This window comes from Babylonia areolata, chromosome 21 (assembly GCF_041734735.1).
Source record: "Babylonia areolata isolate BAREFJ2019XMU chromosome 21, ASM4173473v1, whole genome shotgun sequence".
Classification (NCBI taxonomy): domain Eukaryota; kingdom Metazoa; phylum Mollusca; class Gastropoda; order Neogastropoda; family Buccinidae; genus Babylonia; species Babylonia areolata.
This window is the reverse complement of record NC_134896.1, coordinates 19045135-19058877: the sequence shown is the minus strand read 5'-3', so window position 1 is coordinate 19058877 and position 13743 is coordinate 19045135. Positions and strand designations below refer to the sequence as shown.

The 13743-nt window shown below is 41.2% G+C and overlaps 1 protein-coding gene across 1 annotated transcript in view; it reads left to right on the top strand.

The window, feature by feature from the left end:
- Window positions 1–13546, top strand: part of LOC143296219 (son of sevenless homolog 1-like) — a 41012-nt gene extending 27466 nt beyond the window's left edge. The window contains exons 22-23 of the mRNA XM_076608038.1: window positions 385–604; window positions 2258–13546. Coding sequence (XP_076464153.1) covers window positions 385–604; window positions 2258–2757 — 720 coding nt within the window. The 3' untranslated portion in view covers window positions 2758–13546. The remainder of the gene's footprint in view (window positions 1–384; window positions 605–2257) is intronic.
- Window positions 13547–13743: the final 197 nt, after the last annotated feature.

Below are 13743 nucleotides of genomic sequence, written 5' to 3'. Positions count from 1 at the left end.
GCTTATCTGTCAGCGCTTGCAGATCTTCCCTGGTATTTGGAATACTCATATAATGCATGTGTGCATGTGTGAGTATGCACAAGTTTTTATATTGATATGCACTTGTATGTATCCTAATTTCTACTGTATCTGTGTTTGTGTATGATTTTCGATTTATGTTCGTATCTTGTTATGTACTATCCCCCTCAGTATTCCTTGTGACCCCGGTACACTTGGTAATAAAGACATAATCTATTCTATTCAATAAAATCTTTCAAAATTATGTGGAATTCTAATGTAAAATCACTGAAGCCCAAAAGGTGTGTGGAATACACACATAAAATCTTTGACTGCCCCCCAAAATTATGTGGACGGTTCATATAAAGTAAAGCATGTCTGTGACAGCCCAAGAAGTACGTGGAATACTCGCTGAAGTCCCCGGGAATCAAACCCTCCAGCCATCGCCACGCCTCCTCCAGCAAGAGCCACGGCATCCCACCCAACGTCAGCGTCCCCAAGACGTCGGAGGAGGATGAAAGTCCCTCCCCCTTGTGTGTCACTCCACCCACCCCCAGTACACCACAAACCCCTCCCCCTCATGGAGGTCTCGGCAGCGTCTTCCCAGGTGAGGGAAGTTATGCTGGGTTGCCTTTATTGGTGGTGGTGTTGTTTTGTTGGTTTGTCATGTGGACAGGGTCGGAAAAGAGTTGCGTTGTCTCTGTTGTTGCCGCTGTGTTGGTTTGTCATGTAGGTAGGGTGGCAAAGGAGATAAAATATTGGATGTGAGTAGCATAGTTGGGTAGACATTTTCCGTTGCTTGGTTGTGATAGGGAGTGTTAAATATTTAAATGTAAAAGTATATATTGCACAGCACTGGGATTGTTAATTTGAGTTGGATGTGTGCATGCTAATGTGTTTGCACATGCAGATGCAAACACATGCGCACACACACACACACACTTTCACAGTTACGCTCACACACATGCTGGCTCTTGCACATGCATGCTCTATTTTTCTCTGCATTTCATGTGTGGTCAGAGGATTTCAATAAATGCAAGCATTGATGAACAGCTGGTCCTTGAAAGATGAGAGGTCAGGTCCCTCCCATGGTGACGCCCTGGTTATGTTTGAGACCTGCATTTGAGTAAGCCAGGGGTATATCTTTGCCCCAGTTCAGTTAAACCATTTCTGGCGAAGTGTACTGTGTCCTGCAGTCCAAGATGTGGAGAAGGGACGTACATCTGGCACCAGTTGGACATCTCCCTCTGATCTCTGGAGACTTGGGACCAAAAAGTGATTCTGGGACCTCATGCCACACACATTGTTTCGGGGTTTCTTTTGAAGATTCAAAAGCTTATGACATTTAACCTAGCGTAAAGAAGATCAATGTGGTGTTTTTGAAATCTGTAGGATAAAGTGCTGAGACGCCTAGTAAAAGTCATTGTATTTTTCTTTACTTCAGGTAAGGTTTTCTTAAAAATAGACCCCCCCCCCAAAAAAAAAAACAAAAAAGAAAAATCCCAACCAAACCCACCAACACTGTGCATTGTGTCTGGCTGGTCTCACAGAACTGAAAATATCAGACACTTTTTCAAAGTGATATCTTGTTACTGAAGAGATTGACTGGAAACTTAAAAGAAATCCTCTTCTGGCTTGATCGCCGACTCAGTATTTGTTGCCCAGGCTGCTGTGCACAAGTGACTATTCTCTTTGTCCTGCTGTATAACAACAGAAAAGTCTTGCTTTACTTGACTTTCACCTCTCCAGATGTTGAGCAGTCAGAAATGGAATGCCCTGCCTTTCATCCCTCCTTTCAACTTGAGGTATAAGAGTCTGTCTTATGGGTATCTGACTGCCCTGTCAATGACTTCGGTTTTTTCTTTGGCATCATGGTTATGGAAAAGACTGTCAGAATTAGTTCTCCGGACAGGTAGTTACTGCTTGTTTATCATGTTTAGAATTTGTTCTGGCTCTATATGTGCAGCTTATGATGGTTTGAATTTTGTTCAAAGTTCTATTAATTTAGTTTATGATGGTTAGAACATATTCAGAGTTGTATTTTATGCAGTTTTTGATGGTTAGAATGTGTTCGAAGTTCTACTTATGCAGTTTATGTTGGTAAGATTATGTTCAAAGTTATATTTATGAAGATTTTGATGGTCAGATTGTGTTTAAATTTGTAAAATGGAGTGGAAAACAGTGTGTAGCCTGGTGCCTGGAATGTGTACAAGAAGACCCATAGTTCACTCAACACACACAGTGCCTTCTGTCCCCACAGACATGTACGGTTCAGGTCACAGCTGCTTGACCCCCAGCATCCCGGAGGAGCCGGAGGAGCCACGCCCGATTCCCCCTCCCCTGCCACCGCGCCGCCGGCCCCGTGAGTCCCTGTCCAGCGACCTGGGGCTGGTGATGCGTTCCAGTGACCCCCCGCCCCCTCCCCCCCGCCAGGACAGCACGGTGCCGCCCCCTGTGCCCCCTCGCAGAGACTCGATGCCGGTGATGCCGGTGGGGGCGCCCTCTTCCCTGCCGCGCTCGCAGAGCGTGTCCATTGCCCGGCCCGTGTCCAACACCCACGTGAACGTGGTGCATGGCAACACCCTGCCGCGCCACAACTCGGACCGGCACAACTCCTTCGTGGAGCAGGGGGCCGGTGGGCTGTCCTACTCCTCCTCCTCCTCCTCGTCCGTGTTTGACGTGAATGGGGACGAGGCCATCGAGAGGCCGGTGCTGCCCCCAAGGACGTACAAGTCACACACACGCAAGCAGAGCAGCTAGGAATGGCCTTGTGTTTTTTTGTTTTTTTTGTCAGATACAACCTTAACCCCCTGCCCCTATTCCCTCCTGACACCCCCTCCTGTCCTCTGTCAATCATTGTCCTGTAGCAGTGTTGTGGAGAAAAGAAAAAAAAGCTGCCCATCATTTTTGTGAGTCCTGTAGAATTACCCGTATTTCAGTTTGGATCAAACGCCAGGTCATGTCCAAAGACAGATACTAAGCATTCTTATTGTGATCAGAAAAAAACAACAGAAAGGAGAATGTAGGTGTGACAACGTCAACCAGTCTTTGTGGTTCAAAGGGCATGAAACAGTCATCCACTTAACAAAAGAAAAAAATTAAAACAACAATCTGATGTTTCCAGACAGAATACTTGTTAAAAGACTGGATTGACCATGTGGTTGTTATTCCCCCACACTCTTGAAGCAATAGAATTGGGAGAGTTGGTGACAGTGACCTCTCTGGGGCAAGCTGTGTCAAGAAGTTGCAGCTCTCGCAGTGGATTACATGACCACGCTGGTCATCTAGACCGTCTTCAGTTCTTGCTTGTGATAGTGATTCCAGGCCGTGTGTGTGTGTGTCAGGTTAGCAGAAAGGGTGTGGGGGCAGTTGAACAGCATAAGTAGAGTCAGCTTCAGGAGGGCAAAGGCCAGACTGTGTAGAGGATGTGTCCCTGTGTACAGAGTGGGGAGTCGGAATGCTGAGGTCAGCGTTGGACGGTGCAGAGACTACCAGCATGGGATGGGGTCAGCATTGGATGGATAGTGCAGAGACTACCAGCATGGGATGGGGTCAGCATTGGATGGATAGTGCAGAGACCAGCATGGGATGGGGTCAGCATTGGATGGCTGGTGCAGAGACTACCAGCATGGGATGGGGTCAGCATTGGATGGATAGTGCAGAGACTACCAGCATGGGATGGGGTCAGCATTGGATGGATAGTGCAGAGACGACCAGCATGGGATGGGGTCAGCATTGGATGGATAGTGCAGAGACTACCAGCATGGGATGGGGTCAGCACTGGATGGATAGTGTAGAGACTACCAGCATGGGATGGGGTCAGCATTGGATGGGTAGTGCAGAGACTACCAGCATGGGATGGGGTCAGCATTGGATGGCTGGTGCAGAGACTACCAGCATGGGATGGGGTCAGCATTGGATGGCTGGTGCAGAGACCAGCAAGGAAAGGGGTTAGCATGATGGTATAGAGACCAGCATTGGATTGAGTCGGCATTATGGTGCAGAGACCTCTAGTGTGGGATGGGGTAAGCATTGGATGGTGCAGAGATCTCTAGCGTGGGATGGGATCAGCATTGGATGGTGCTCAGCTGTGACAGTTGGCTGTTTGGTGATGTTCACAAGTGGAACAGTGTTGAGATTGTAAAGACACAAACAAGGTGCCAATGTACACCTTGTGTTGCTCATCAACAGTGACTGGACGCAGGCCAACCTTCGATCATTGGTGTCTCCCCTCTCTCCGTTTCTTCTCTGTGTTCGCTTACTCCTCCCTCTGTCTCTCTCTTTGCTCTTTGAGTTGTTAAACTTAGCTATAATAATACAGGACATCTTCCAAGTCACATTGTGCCAATTTGTTTCCTAGGTAGATTGTAGAAGGCTTTTTCGTGCTCTGAGTCTGTTTTTTGGGGGATGACAATTACAAACACTGTGCTGTGTGGGGGGAAGCTTGTTCATTTCCTGTTGTGCAGAAATGCCAGGGGACAGTGTTGTTCCAAGTGACAGTGAAACTTGTTGTGATATATGAGGATGGCATTGTCCTGTGGACTGACCAGTGAGATTGTGAAGGAGGCCGAGTGACCCACTCCCTGTGATGGGTGAGGGTGATGTCCCCTGACGGTTAAGGCCAAGAGATGGCTAAAGGAAGTTAATTCAGTCCCACTCACAGATGTTGTTCATGTGATCATGTCGGTTTGGGATGGATGGTGGGTAGGGTGGGGTGGGGGGTGGAGAGGTCATGAAATGTTGTGTTACTGTGTTGATGTTTGTATGCAGTCACAGTACATGCGAGTAACAGCGTGTGACATTATCAAGAGAGATTATCATTGTACAAATGAAATTTTTTGCTGATGTGTGTACAGATGAGATTTGATGAATGACAGATCCAATATATCATGAAAATTGGGGAGGGAGGGAATGTGCGAGTTTTATTGTGAAACGCTTGTTTCTTGTCGACTGCACTTGTTGTTAAATGAGAAATATTCTGAAAGAAAAAAGATCCGTGAGTTCTTTAACTGGAGACTGTTAAGACCTGCCTGATTTCCATAGCAGAAAAAATCTGTTGTAAGATACAAGTTATGTGAGATCAGCTGATAGGGTGTTATAGTTTTGAGCATACAGACAATGGTTCAAGTCACAAGGAATCGGGTCAAGAGATGGTCTGTACTTTGTGAGAGGAGAGCTATGTACACTGTTGTGGTTCCAGTCATCAAGAGAAAGTGTTCTAACTTTCACCAGTCTCAGTCAGTTGTACAGAGAAACTCAAAGTATGCATTGATTTTGTTGTTGTTGTTCAGGAATGTGAAGACAAGACTCGTGATTTTTATCCTTCCCATGGATGAAAAGTTCTTTCATATTGTTAATGTGAACTTGCCCCCACGCCCCCCTCTGCCCCCCTGTTACAGAGGGGAGATAAAAAAACAAAAGACAATATTTTGCAACGAGTGTTCAGTTGAGTCTGCCAGTGCTACTGTGCGGCAGGCAGTTTGTGTAAGTGTATTATTGTTGTTGTTGGTGACGTTACGTGATGGGGTTTGTGCTGTATAGTACCTAGATCAGATGCAATGTGTTCTGATATGAAGTATCCCACTGTTCATGGTGCTCTTATTTTCAGAGTGTGGATGTCTGCAATAAAACCCAATACATAGGTTGGCCTTCTGTGGTTGAAAGAATTCTAACTCAGCACTTTTGTCTCGTACTGAAAATGCTGTGCCCATCCACAGGCTGAGTGTGAACAGGGAGGTATTTTTTGTATTTTCCCAGTTTGGCTAAAATACTTACCTGTAGCAAGTTTCTTTTTAGGCCCATATTTTGTGACTGATGCAGTACTGCTAGCTGCCCACGCCCTCTCCCCAGCCCCCACACCACCCCCATCCCTCACTGTTTCTCTAATTCTGGCTCAGTCAGTCAGGACAATTTGTTCCTATCAGTGCTGAGCGACGGGCGCAATAGCCGAGTGGTTAAAGCGTTGGACTGTCAATCTGAGGGTCCCGGGTTCGAATCACGGTGACGGCGCCTGGTGGGTAAAGGGTGGAGATTTTTACGATCTCCCAGGTCAACATTTGTGCAGACCTGCTAGTGCCCGAACCCCCTTCGTGTGTATATGCACGCAGAAGATCAAATACACACGTTAAAGATCCTGTAATCCATATCAGCGTTCGGTGGGTTATGGAAACAAGAACATACCCAGCATGCACACCCCCGAAAACGGAGTATGGCTGCCTACACGGCGGGGTAAAAACGGTCATACACGCAAAAGCCCACTCGTGTGCATACGAGTGAACGCAGAAGAAGAAGAAATCAGTGCTGAGCACTTACACTGCTGTTTTATTCTATGGCTATAGCAGAATTTAACCCAAGTCAGAACATTACCATTTTCCCCCTGATATTGATAAGACAGTACAAGGCCTGTTCCTTGGGCTGAGTTGGTGATATTAGATTCCCTGGTTAAAAAAAAACCCCAATAACTTGAAAATAATACTAATCGGACTTTAAATCACATATCCAGTTCATATCTTAGCTGAACCAAAACAAGATGTTCTGTGTCAAATGTTTTAGAGTCCTGAAACCAGAATGTTATATGTACAGTGCCACAAAATGTGTAGCAAAGAGATACTGACAGAGACTGTGAAATGAAATAAGTAAACCTTTATATCGTTGGAAGTTTTGTCTGAGATGTTTTCTGAAGTTGATGAAGTACATCAAAGTAATACCAAGAGAGTAGCCACATTCCATAAGTGTTGTGTGTGTGTTTTTATGATTATTTGCTGAAAAGACCCTCCCCCCCAAAAAAAATACACAAAAAACCAAAAAAACCCAACCAAAAAACAACAAACAAAAAAACAGGAGTAAAATTAGAAATAAAACCAGGATCAGTAAGTTTTGAAAAAGAATGCAAGAGTGACAAAAAATCATGTATTATGTATAAAAAAAGCAACAAACTAACATTAAGCATAAGTAAATTAGCAGAACACTTTCTTTTGCAGTATAGATTTATACTTTATATTATGAAAAATGATAAATTCCATTTTTTCACATCTTTTCCTCTCACATTCCCCATACTGTTTACTGTTGAAGGCCATCGGGGCAGTGTATTCATATTTACTGTGTCAAGGGCTCAGCATAGGAAGGCGTGGCCCGATCCTCCCCTTTCACTGTTTTCACCTTCCCCAACTGAAGTCAGATACTCCTTCACACCTTGGTGGAGTGAGGAAAATCAGAACAAAGTGCCTTCTTTCCATGGACAGAACACCCTGTTTCAATGGGGCCTCAAACTTGGGGCCACTGGATCACAAGTCCAGTGCCTAAATGATTTGGCCACAGTGCCTGGTACAGTTCACTAACATCATGATATATAATCAATAAACTGAAAACATCAATGTATACACACACCACACACACCCCCTGATTTGCTGATAAGATAAATTTAAGTACAAGCTATATTTAATTGGACTGTTACTGTTAGTGATACTGGGTCATGGCAGGGACTACCGTCTCATGGTCTTCTGTGTCTTCAGTTGAAACAGGGCTTGATTAAATTGTTCACTTGGTCCCAAGTGATCATATAGCCAGAGGATAGAGCAAGGAGAGGTTGTAGAATAGTTGGCAATTTGATTTGTGTCTGAAGACTTAGGTATTACTATTTTTTTTTTTTTTAACCATTTAGGCCAACTTGTGTATTCAGAGTTATTGTGACATGCTGACTTGTTTAAAAAGTGGTGGTGTTTTGTGTTGTTTTTTTAAAATTTTTTTTTTATAATTAAGATTGAGCAAACTGAGTGCAACTTTCTAAAATTACTTTTGTCTCTTGTTCGGTGAGTTTTTATTGTTTGTGACGGTAATGTTAAACTGTTCATGTGTTTGTATGAATCTTTTATCAGTTTCTGTCACTGATAATGTTACAGTGTTATCACTTCTCTCCCTTTTTTAATTAAAAAAAAAATTTTTTACAACCCCATCCCCATTGTCATTTACAGACAACTGAGTAACTTAGTATAAGCACTTTTGCTGTTTTGGACCAAGATGACGAAATACACATGATAATCTTTCATGTAGTTTAATTTGATTCCCTTCAGTGCCAGGGGAAAAACAGTAAAAAGTGGTGTTTTAAGTCATAAAACAATATCCAAAACAATAAGCCAAAGACTAAAAATGTTCTGGAGATACACCACTCTTTGATAAACTGTGTGAATTTTCAGCCTTCCAGAGTTATATCCCTTTTTCTGATGATGTCATCATAGATGTCACAATGCAGGTTAGTGTAAGGGTTTTTTTCAGAAAAAAAAAAAAAAAGAAAAAAAAAAGAAGCAGCAGCAGATCTTATCACCAATTTAATACACAAAATTTTCTTCATAACATTATCTGTATGAGCAACTTCAGAGCTTTCCTGTGTTAAAATTTTTCAAATTGGGTTACCACCAAGGATTTAAATGGTCTCTCCTGGTTTGATAAATGGATTTACAAGTGCATTGTGGCATTACTTTTTAATCCGCCGGAGTTGTGGTACTGGAAATTTCCATGTAATTTTCAGGGCTCAAAATACCCAGCTGTCCGTGTTTGTCTGAGACAACCAAGCCTTCTGGTGGTCAAATGTGTTGAAAAGTAGTCCCATAGCTTTCTTCACTGACAAAAGTTCTGTGATTGTCAGCACTTAATGGGGAAAAGTGTAAAACATAAAGCTAATAGTATGGTCAGTAGTTCTTCTTTATCTTAGTGTTTGAAATGTAGTGATTTCATGCAGAAGTTGGACAGTTCATGGAGGCTGATCATTCAGTCCAGATTGAAATCCCTGTCACTACTTACCCTTCTGCAAGGAATCCTTTCTGGATGTCAGTATCATGGCTTTGATGTGTATTGGTGCAGGTGAAATAGTTTGGATTACTGAAGATGAGCAGTATTATTTCCATATGGTTGGCTTAAAAATTTTTTTATAAGTATTTTTATTTGATTGTTTGAGAGGGAAGAGCTCTTCTCACAATGGCAAGGACAAGTAGATTCTCTCCCTTGACGGCATAATTTTTAGTTTTGTACAATGGGCGTGGTCTCCATGACTGCTGTTATGCTTCTAGTCATCTTGTTGACTTTTTTTATTTACTTATTTATTATTTTTTTTAACAGCATAGCAAAAAAGTTAAGAGTCGAACTTCACACAACATATATATCTGTCTAAAGTGCTGTGTCTTCAATGACAATGTGCGGGGTAAGTTGTGGGTATGACATGCTACACTGTTTTTTAAGGAATATCAGGCCAGTTGTAATCACTGCATATTTTGAACTTCCTGGATAAAAAGAGAGAGAGAAATAGAGAGGGAGTCATAAAATCATGTTATATGTATCATAAACAGGTGTGTGTATATTAAGTAGGCAAGTTGTAATCGCTGCACATTTTGAACTTCCTGGATAAAAAGAGAGAGAGATAGAGAGGGAGTCATAAAATCATGTTATATGTATCATAAACAGGTGTGTGTATATGAAGTATGTACATTATATATATGATTGTGGACAGTAATTTCTTCACACACCTCTCCCAGTTCTTCATTGGTGGACTGTTTTCATTGGAATAGTGTTGAACATTCAGTTGGTCAAGGACTTGGAATAGTACCAATCCCATGCCTTTGTAGTACTGTGGATGTGCACATCAACTATTGGGTAATTCAGTATTCTTTTGACTGCTGTGTGCATCATGGCACAGAACACTGCTTGGACAAAAAATGGCAACAAAAACCAGCAAAACTGTATCTACGACTGCATTTGAAGCTGTCATTTGATGAATTATTGACAGTTCCATGCCCTTTAGTATTATCATTATTTCTTTTTATCTCTAATTGTTAGGTTGAATTGTCAGTGTGATGTTTCAGTGTGTGAGTAACAGAGGGAATTTACACAAATGTTGACCGAAGGATGTGTAACATCACACACAGAGTTGTATCAGTTTTGTTGAACAGTCAGTTCATAGAGTTTGTTGAATGTTGTATCATATTCTCAGTTGATAAATTCATTGTAAAGTCACTAGGTTAAGTACAGTGGATGTGGTCTCCATGACTGTGTTCTGTTTCTAGTCATCCTGTTGACATAAATTTACAAAATTGATATGACAGAGTTTTGTGTTTAATGCAAATTTCAAATGCAAATTTTTTAACGTAGTTGACAGTCCTGGTATGGCCCTGTGTGGTCATCTTGCTGTAATGTCATATTTATAAAATTTCAGCTCCCCCGAATCCTTGTTAAAAAAGAAGAAAGAGGGAGCTTTACATTCATTCTCATAGTTATTCTCTGATCATATAGTGAGAGTAAAATGCTTATTGTTTGCAGATAATTGGACATCCTTGTATTTGTTTCGATTGATTCACAACACTGGCACAAATGGACAAGCTAACACACACATAGTGTTTTTTCTCATTTGAAAGATAACAAGCAAACACACACATAGTGCTTTTTCTCATTTGAAAGATAACAAGCTAACACACACATAGTGTTTTTTCTCATTTGAAAGATAACGAGCTGACACACACATAGTGTTTTTTCTCATTTGAAAGATAACAAGCTGACACACACATAGTGTTTTTTCTCATTTGAAAGATAATTGGAAAGCATACGTTAGTGAGTGTGTATATTATATGTGTGTGTGTCTATGTTCATATATTTTTTCCCCCCATCTAGTAGTTACATTGCTGACTACCAGGAGTTTAGACTTGTCCTGTCTTGACCTCTTCCTTTCCAATCGCCAAAAAGGTAATGAGATTGGGAAGTAGTTCAGCCCCGGACAAGGGGGAAGTTGCACTCAGTTTGACTCACGCTGGTATTGGTATTGTTCGCTTTTTGAGAGTGTTTGTGTGTGGATGTTTGGATGGCGTTTAGGTGTATGATGTTGTATATATAATATAAATATGTCAGAAAGATGGCTTGGATTGTGTGTGTGCCTGTGCAAAAGTTTGTTGAGGTCAGAGTGTGTGATGCACATGTGTATGATGTGTTGTGATCAGTTCTGGAAAACTGGGGGAGGGGAGTTGGGAGGAGGAGCTAGGGGAGGTATTTGTGAGTGGGAAAAGAATTTAAGTCTGGATTTGTTAGAAAATGAAAAAGGCCAGTTTTCTTTCTGGCACAGAATTACTTTTTGGCCTAGTTAATCAAAATCAGCTGTTTTGTTTGGAAAGTTTACTTGAACACCAAAAAAATACTTGTTGCAGTTACTCATGAAAAAACTGTGACCAGATCACTTGTAACTTATGTTGGGGCATAACTGGAAGAGTTGGTATACTTTCTTTGGATTGCAGTTGAGTAGAATTGGATTTTTTGAAAATATGATATGATCCATCATATAAAAACCAGGAATTTTTACCATTTAGATGTTCAAACTGTGCTGTGTGCACATATTGTACAATTGTGATATATTCATTTTGCATACACAGTTCTTTTTCTTTCACTGTTATCTTCAGTTTTGTTTTAAATCATTTATGGCCATAAAAAAAATCTAGCTGTGAATACATTCGTCACATACTTAAGATGTACTTATAAGAGGACAGGACTTTGTGTAAGATTTTCTTGTTATCCTGTTCATATACTGTGTTATATTGTGACATGTTCGAAATAAAAACACTGTTTAAACCATATGTAGCAGATCTACCAACCAGATGTGATCAGTGTGTCATATTTTCATAATTATGTTTGAGCGCTGTAAGGGGACTTCCAGCAAAGTTGTATCATCATGTTTTAAGGTTATTTTTCTTCTTTAGACAGGAATGTCTACTGTCATTTTTGGCCTACAAGGTGCTGCAGTTTATAAGGCGCACCCTTAACTTTAAAGAAAATATTATTTTGAACACATATAAGGTGCACACATCCAATAAGCGGCATCTGCTGAAAAGTGAAGGTCCTCCATTGTGGCTTTGCTAAGAGCAGATGTTGTTTTTTGAGTAGTGACATCATCTTTGGAAAACTGGATTGGTATCAGACTTGTTTTCATCTGCCTGTTGACTCAGCTCTGCTGTTCTATTTGTCTGCTCTCTTTTCTGCTTCTTTCATTGTACAATTTTAAAAACTTTTTTGCCTTCAGTTTTACACCTTTCAGTCTAATGTACACTGTTGTAAAGACCCAGTTCACAACTTGTTCAGTCAGAATCCAGTCTGCTAGCCCAGCGTTCAGTCCCGTCTGCCAAATTTGCTTTGTGTTCTGCTTTCGAAAGACGATCAGTTCACTTCTGATTTCTCTACTTTCACAACATGAATTTATCCCCAACTCAGACACTGCTCTTTTTTTTCGTGGCCTGTGGGTAAACTGTGATCACCTTCAGTTGAAATTTGGTGTGGTATGCGATTTGTCTTCAGTTTGATTTGATGGTGAACATGAAACATGTCGAATCGAATAGTGGTAAGACTGAAGTGTTGCTGTTCAGCGCAATAGTCAGTGTGTATTGTGATCAACGATGTTGTCATGTATTGAGTTTGTTGTGTCAGGTGGCCCCACGTGGAGGTCAGAATTTAGTTTTCAGACACAGACAGATGCATACAGCTGATAAGACGCAGGGGTCAGATTTGAGTAAAAAAGAAACGCCTCATCGGCCGAAAATTGTGGCAATTAATGCCATTTATATTAACACCATATTCTCATTTTCATTAAACACACAGAATGATAGATGCACATCAGCTTCATACAAGGTAACTTTTGTGTGAAAAAAAAAGGGGGTGGGGGGAGGGAAGTTTTTTTTATCAGTGGGATTGTGAGCAGTGGACATGTGTGCTTGTGTATAGATTGATTCTTGCTTCAAGAAAAGTCAAAAATTTCTCAGCATATTTGTGACTGAAATATATATGCCTGGTTTTGATGGTATGTATTATGCGAAAGCCAGAGAGAGAGAGAGAGAGAGAGAGACAGAGAAAGTGTACTTTAATCTGCTGACATTGAAAGGCATTCATTTGCTGTGTTGGCTTTGTTACTGCGTTCTGACCTTCTTGTTGTTTTGTTAGCAGTGTAATTAACAGATTGTTAAATGAAGAGTGAATGGTTTTGATTCTTCATTCACATTGTTCTTACCAATACGTATGACTTAGGATCACACATGGATGGTGTGTGTGTTTGCACCCATGTATGTAAATATGTGTCTATACACCCCATATACATGTGCTCGTGTGTGTGTGCGTGTGCGTGCATGCATGTGTGTGCGCCTGTAAAAAATAAAATGGGGGAGGGAAGGGGGGAACGGTGGGAGGATGAGGATAGAAAGAGGATCATGGTGGTGTTTGTTTCAAGAAAGTAAACTGACATTTTGTTGTGCATAGCTTTGTGAAGATCAGTTCCTAAAAAAACAAACAAAAAAGTGATGTAAGTGAAGAAGTATTAGATTTCATTCAGGTTTGTGAAACTGGTGCATGATGAAATGGTGCGTGCTACACACAGAGAGGTATATGTAAAGTATGTGCTTGTGCTATTAATGTGTATAAACTTGGTCATGTGGGGATGCGAGAAGAGAGAGTCGTTAGGCAAGGGATGTTGTCGATGTTGTTGATTGGAAGAATAAAGTTTTATGTATCTTTGAACAGAATGTTGAAAAAAGTGAAAGAGTGACTTGGCTTTTATTGTCATGGTAAAATGAGCGTATTTGTGTGAATGAATGAAAAATCAGTACTTTTATGGAGAAGTGCATTTGTTGGTAAAACTTTTTTCAGATTGTAATTAAATGAAACATCAGTGACTGAAATACAAGAGGCATGATCTTCAGTCTCGTGCACATTTCCCTCTGAATTTTCAGTGGATAT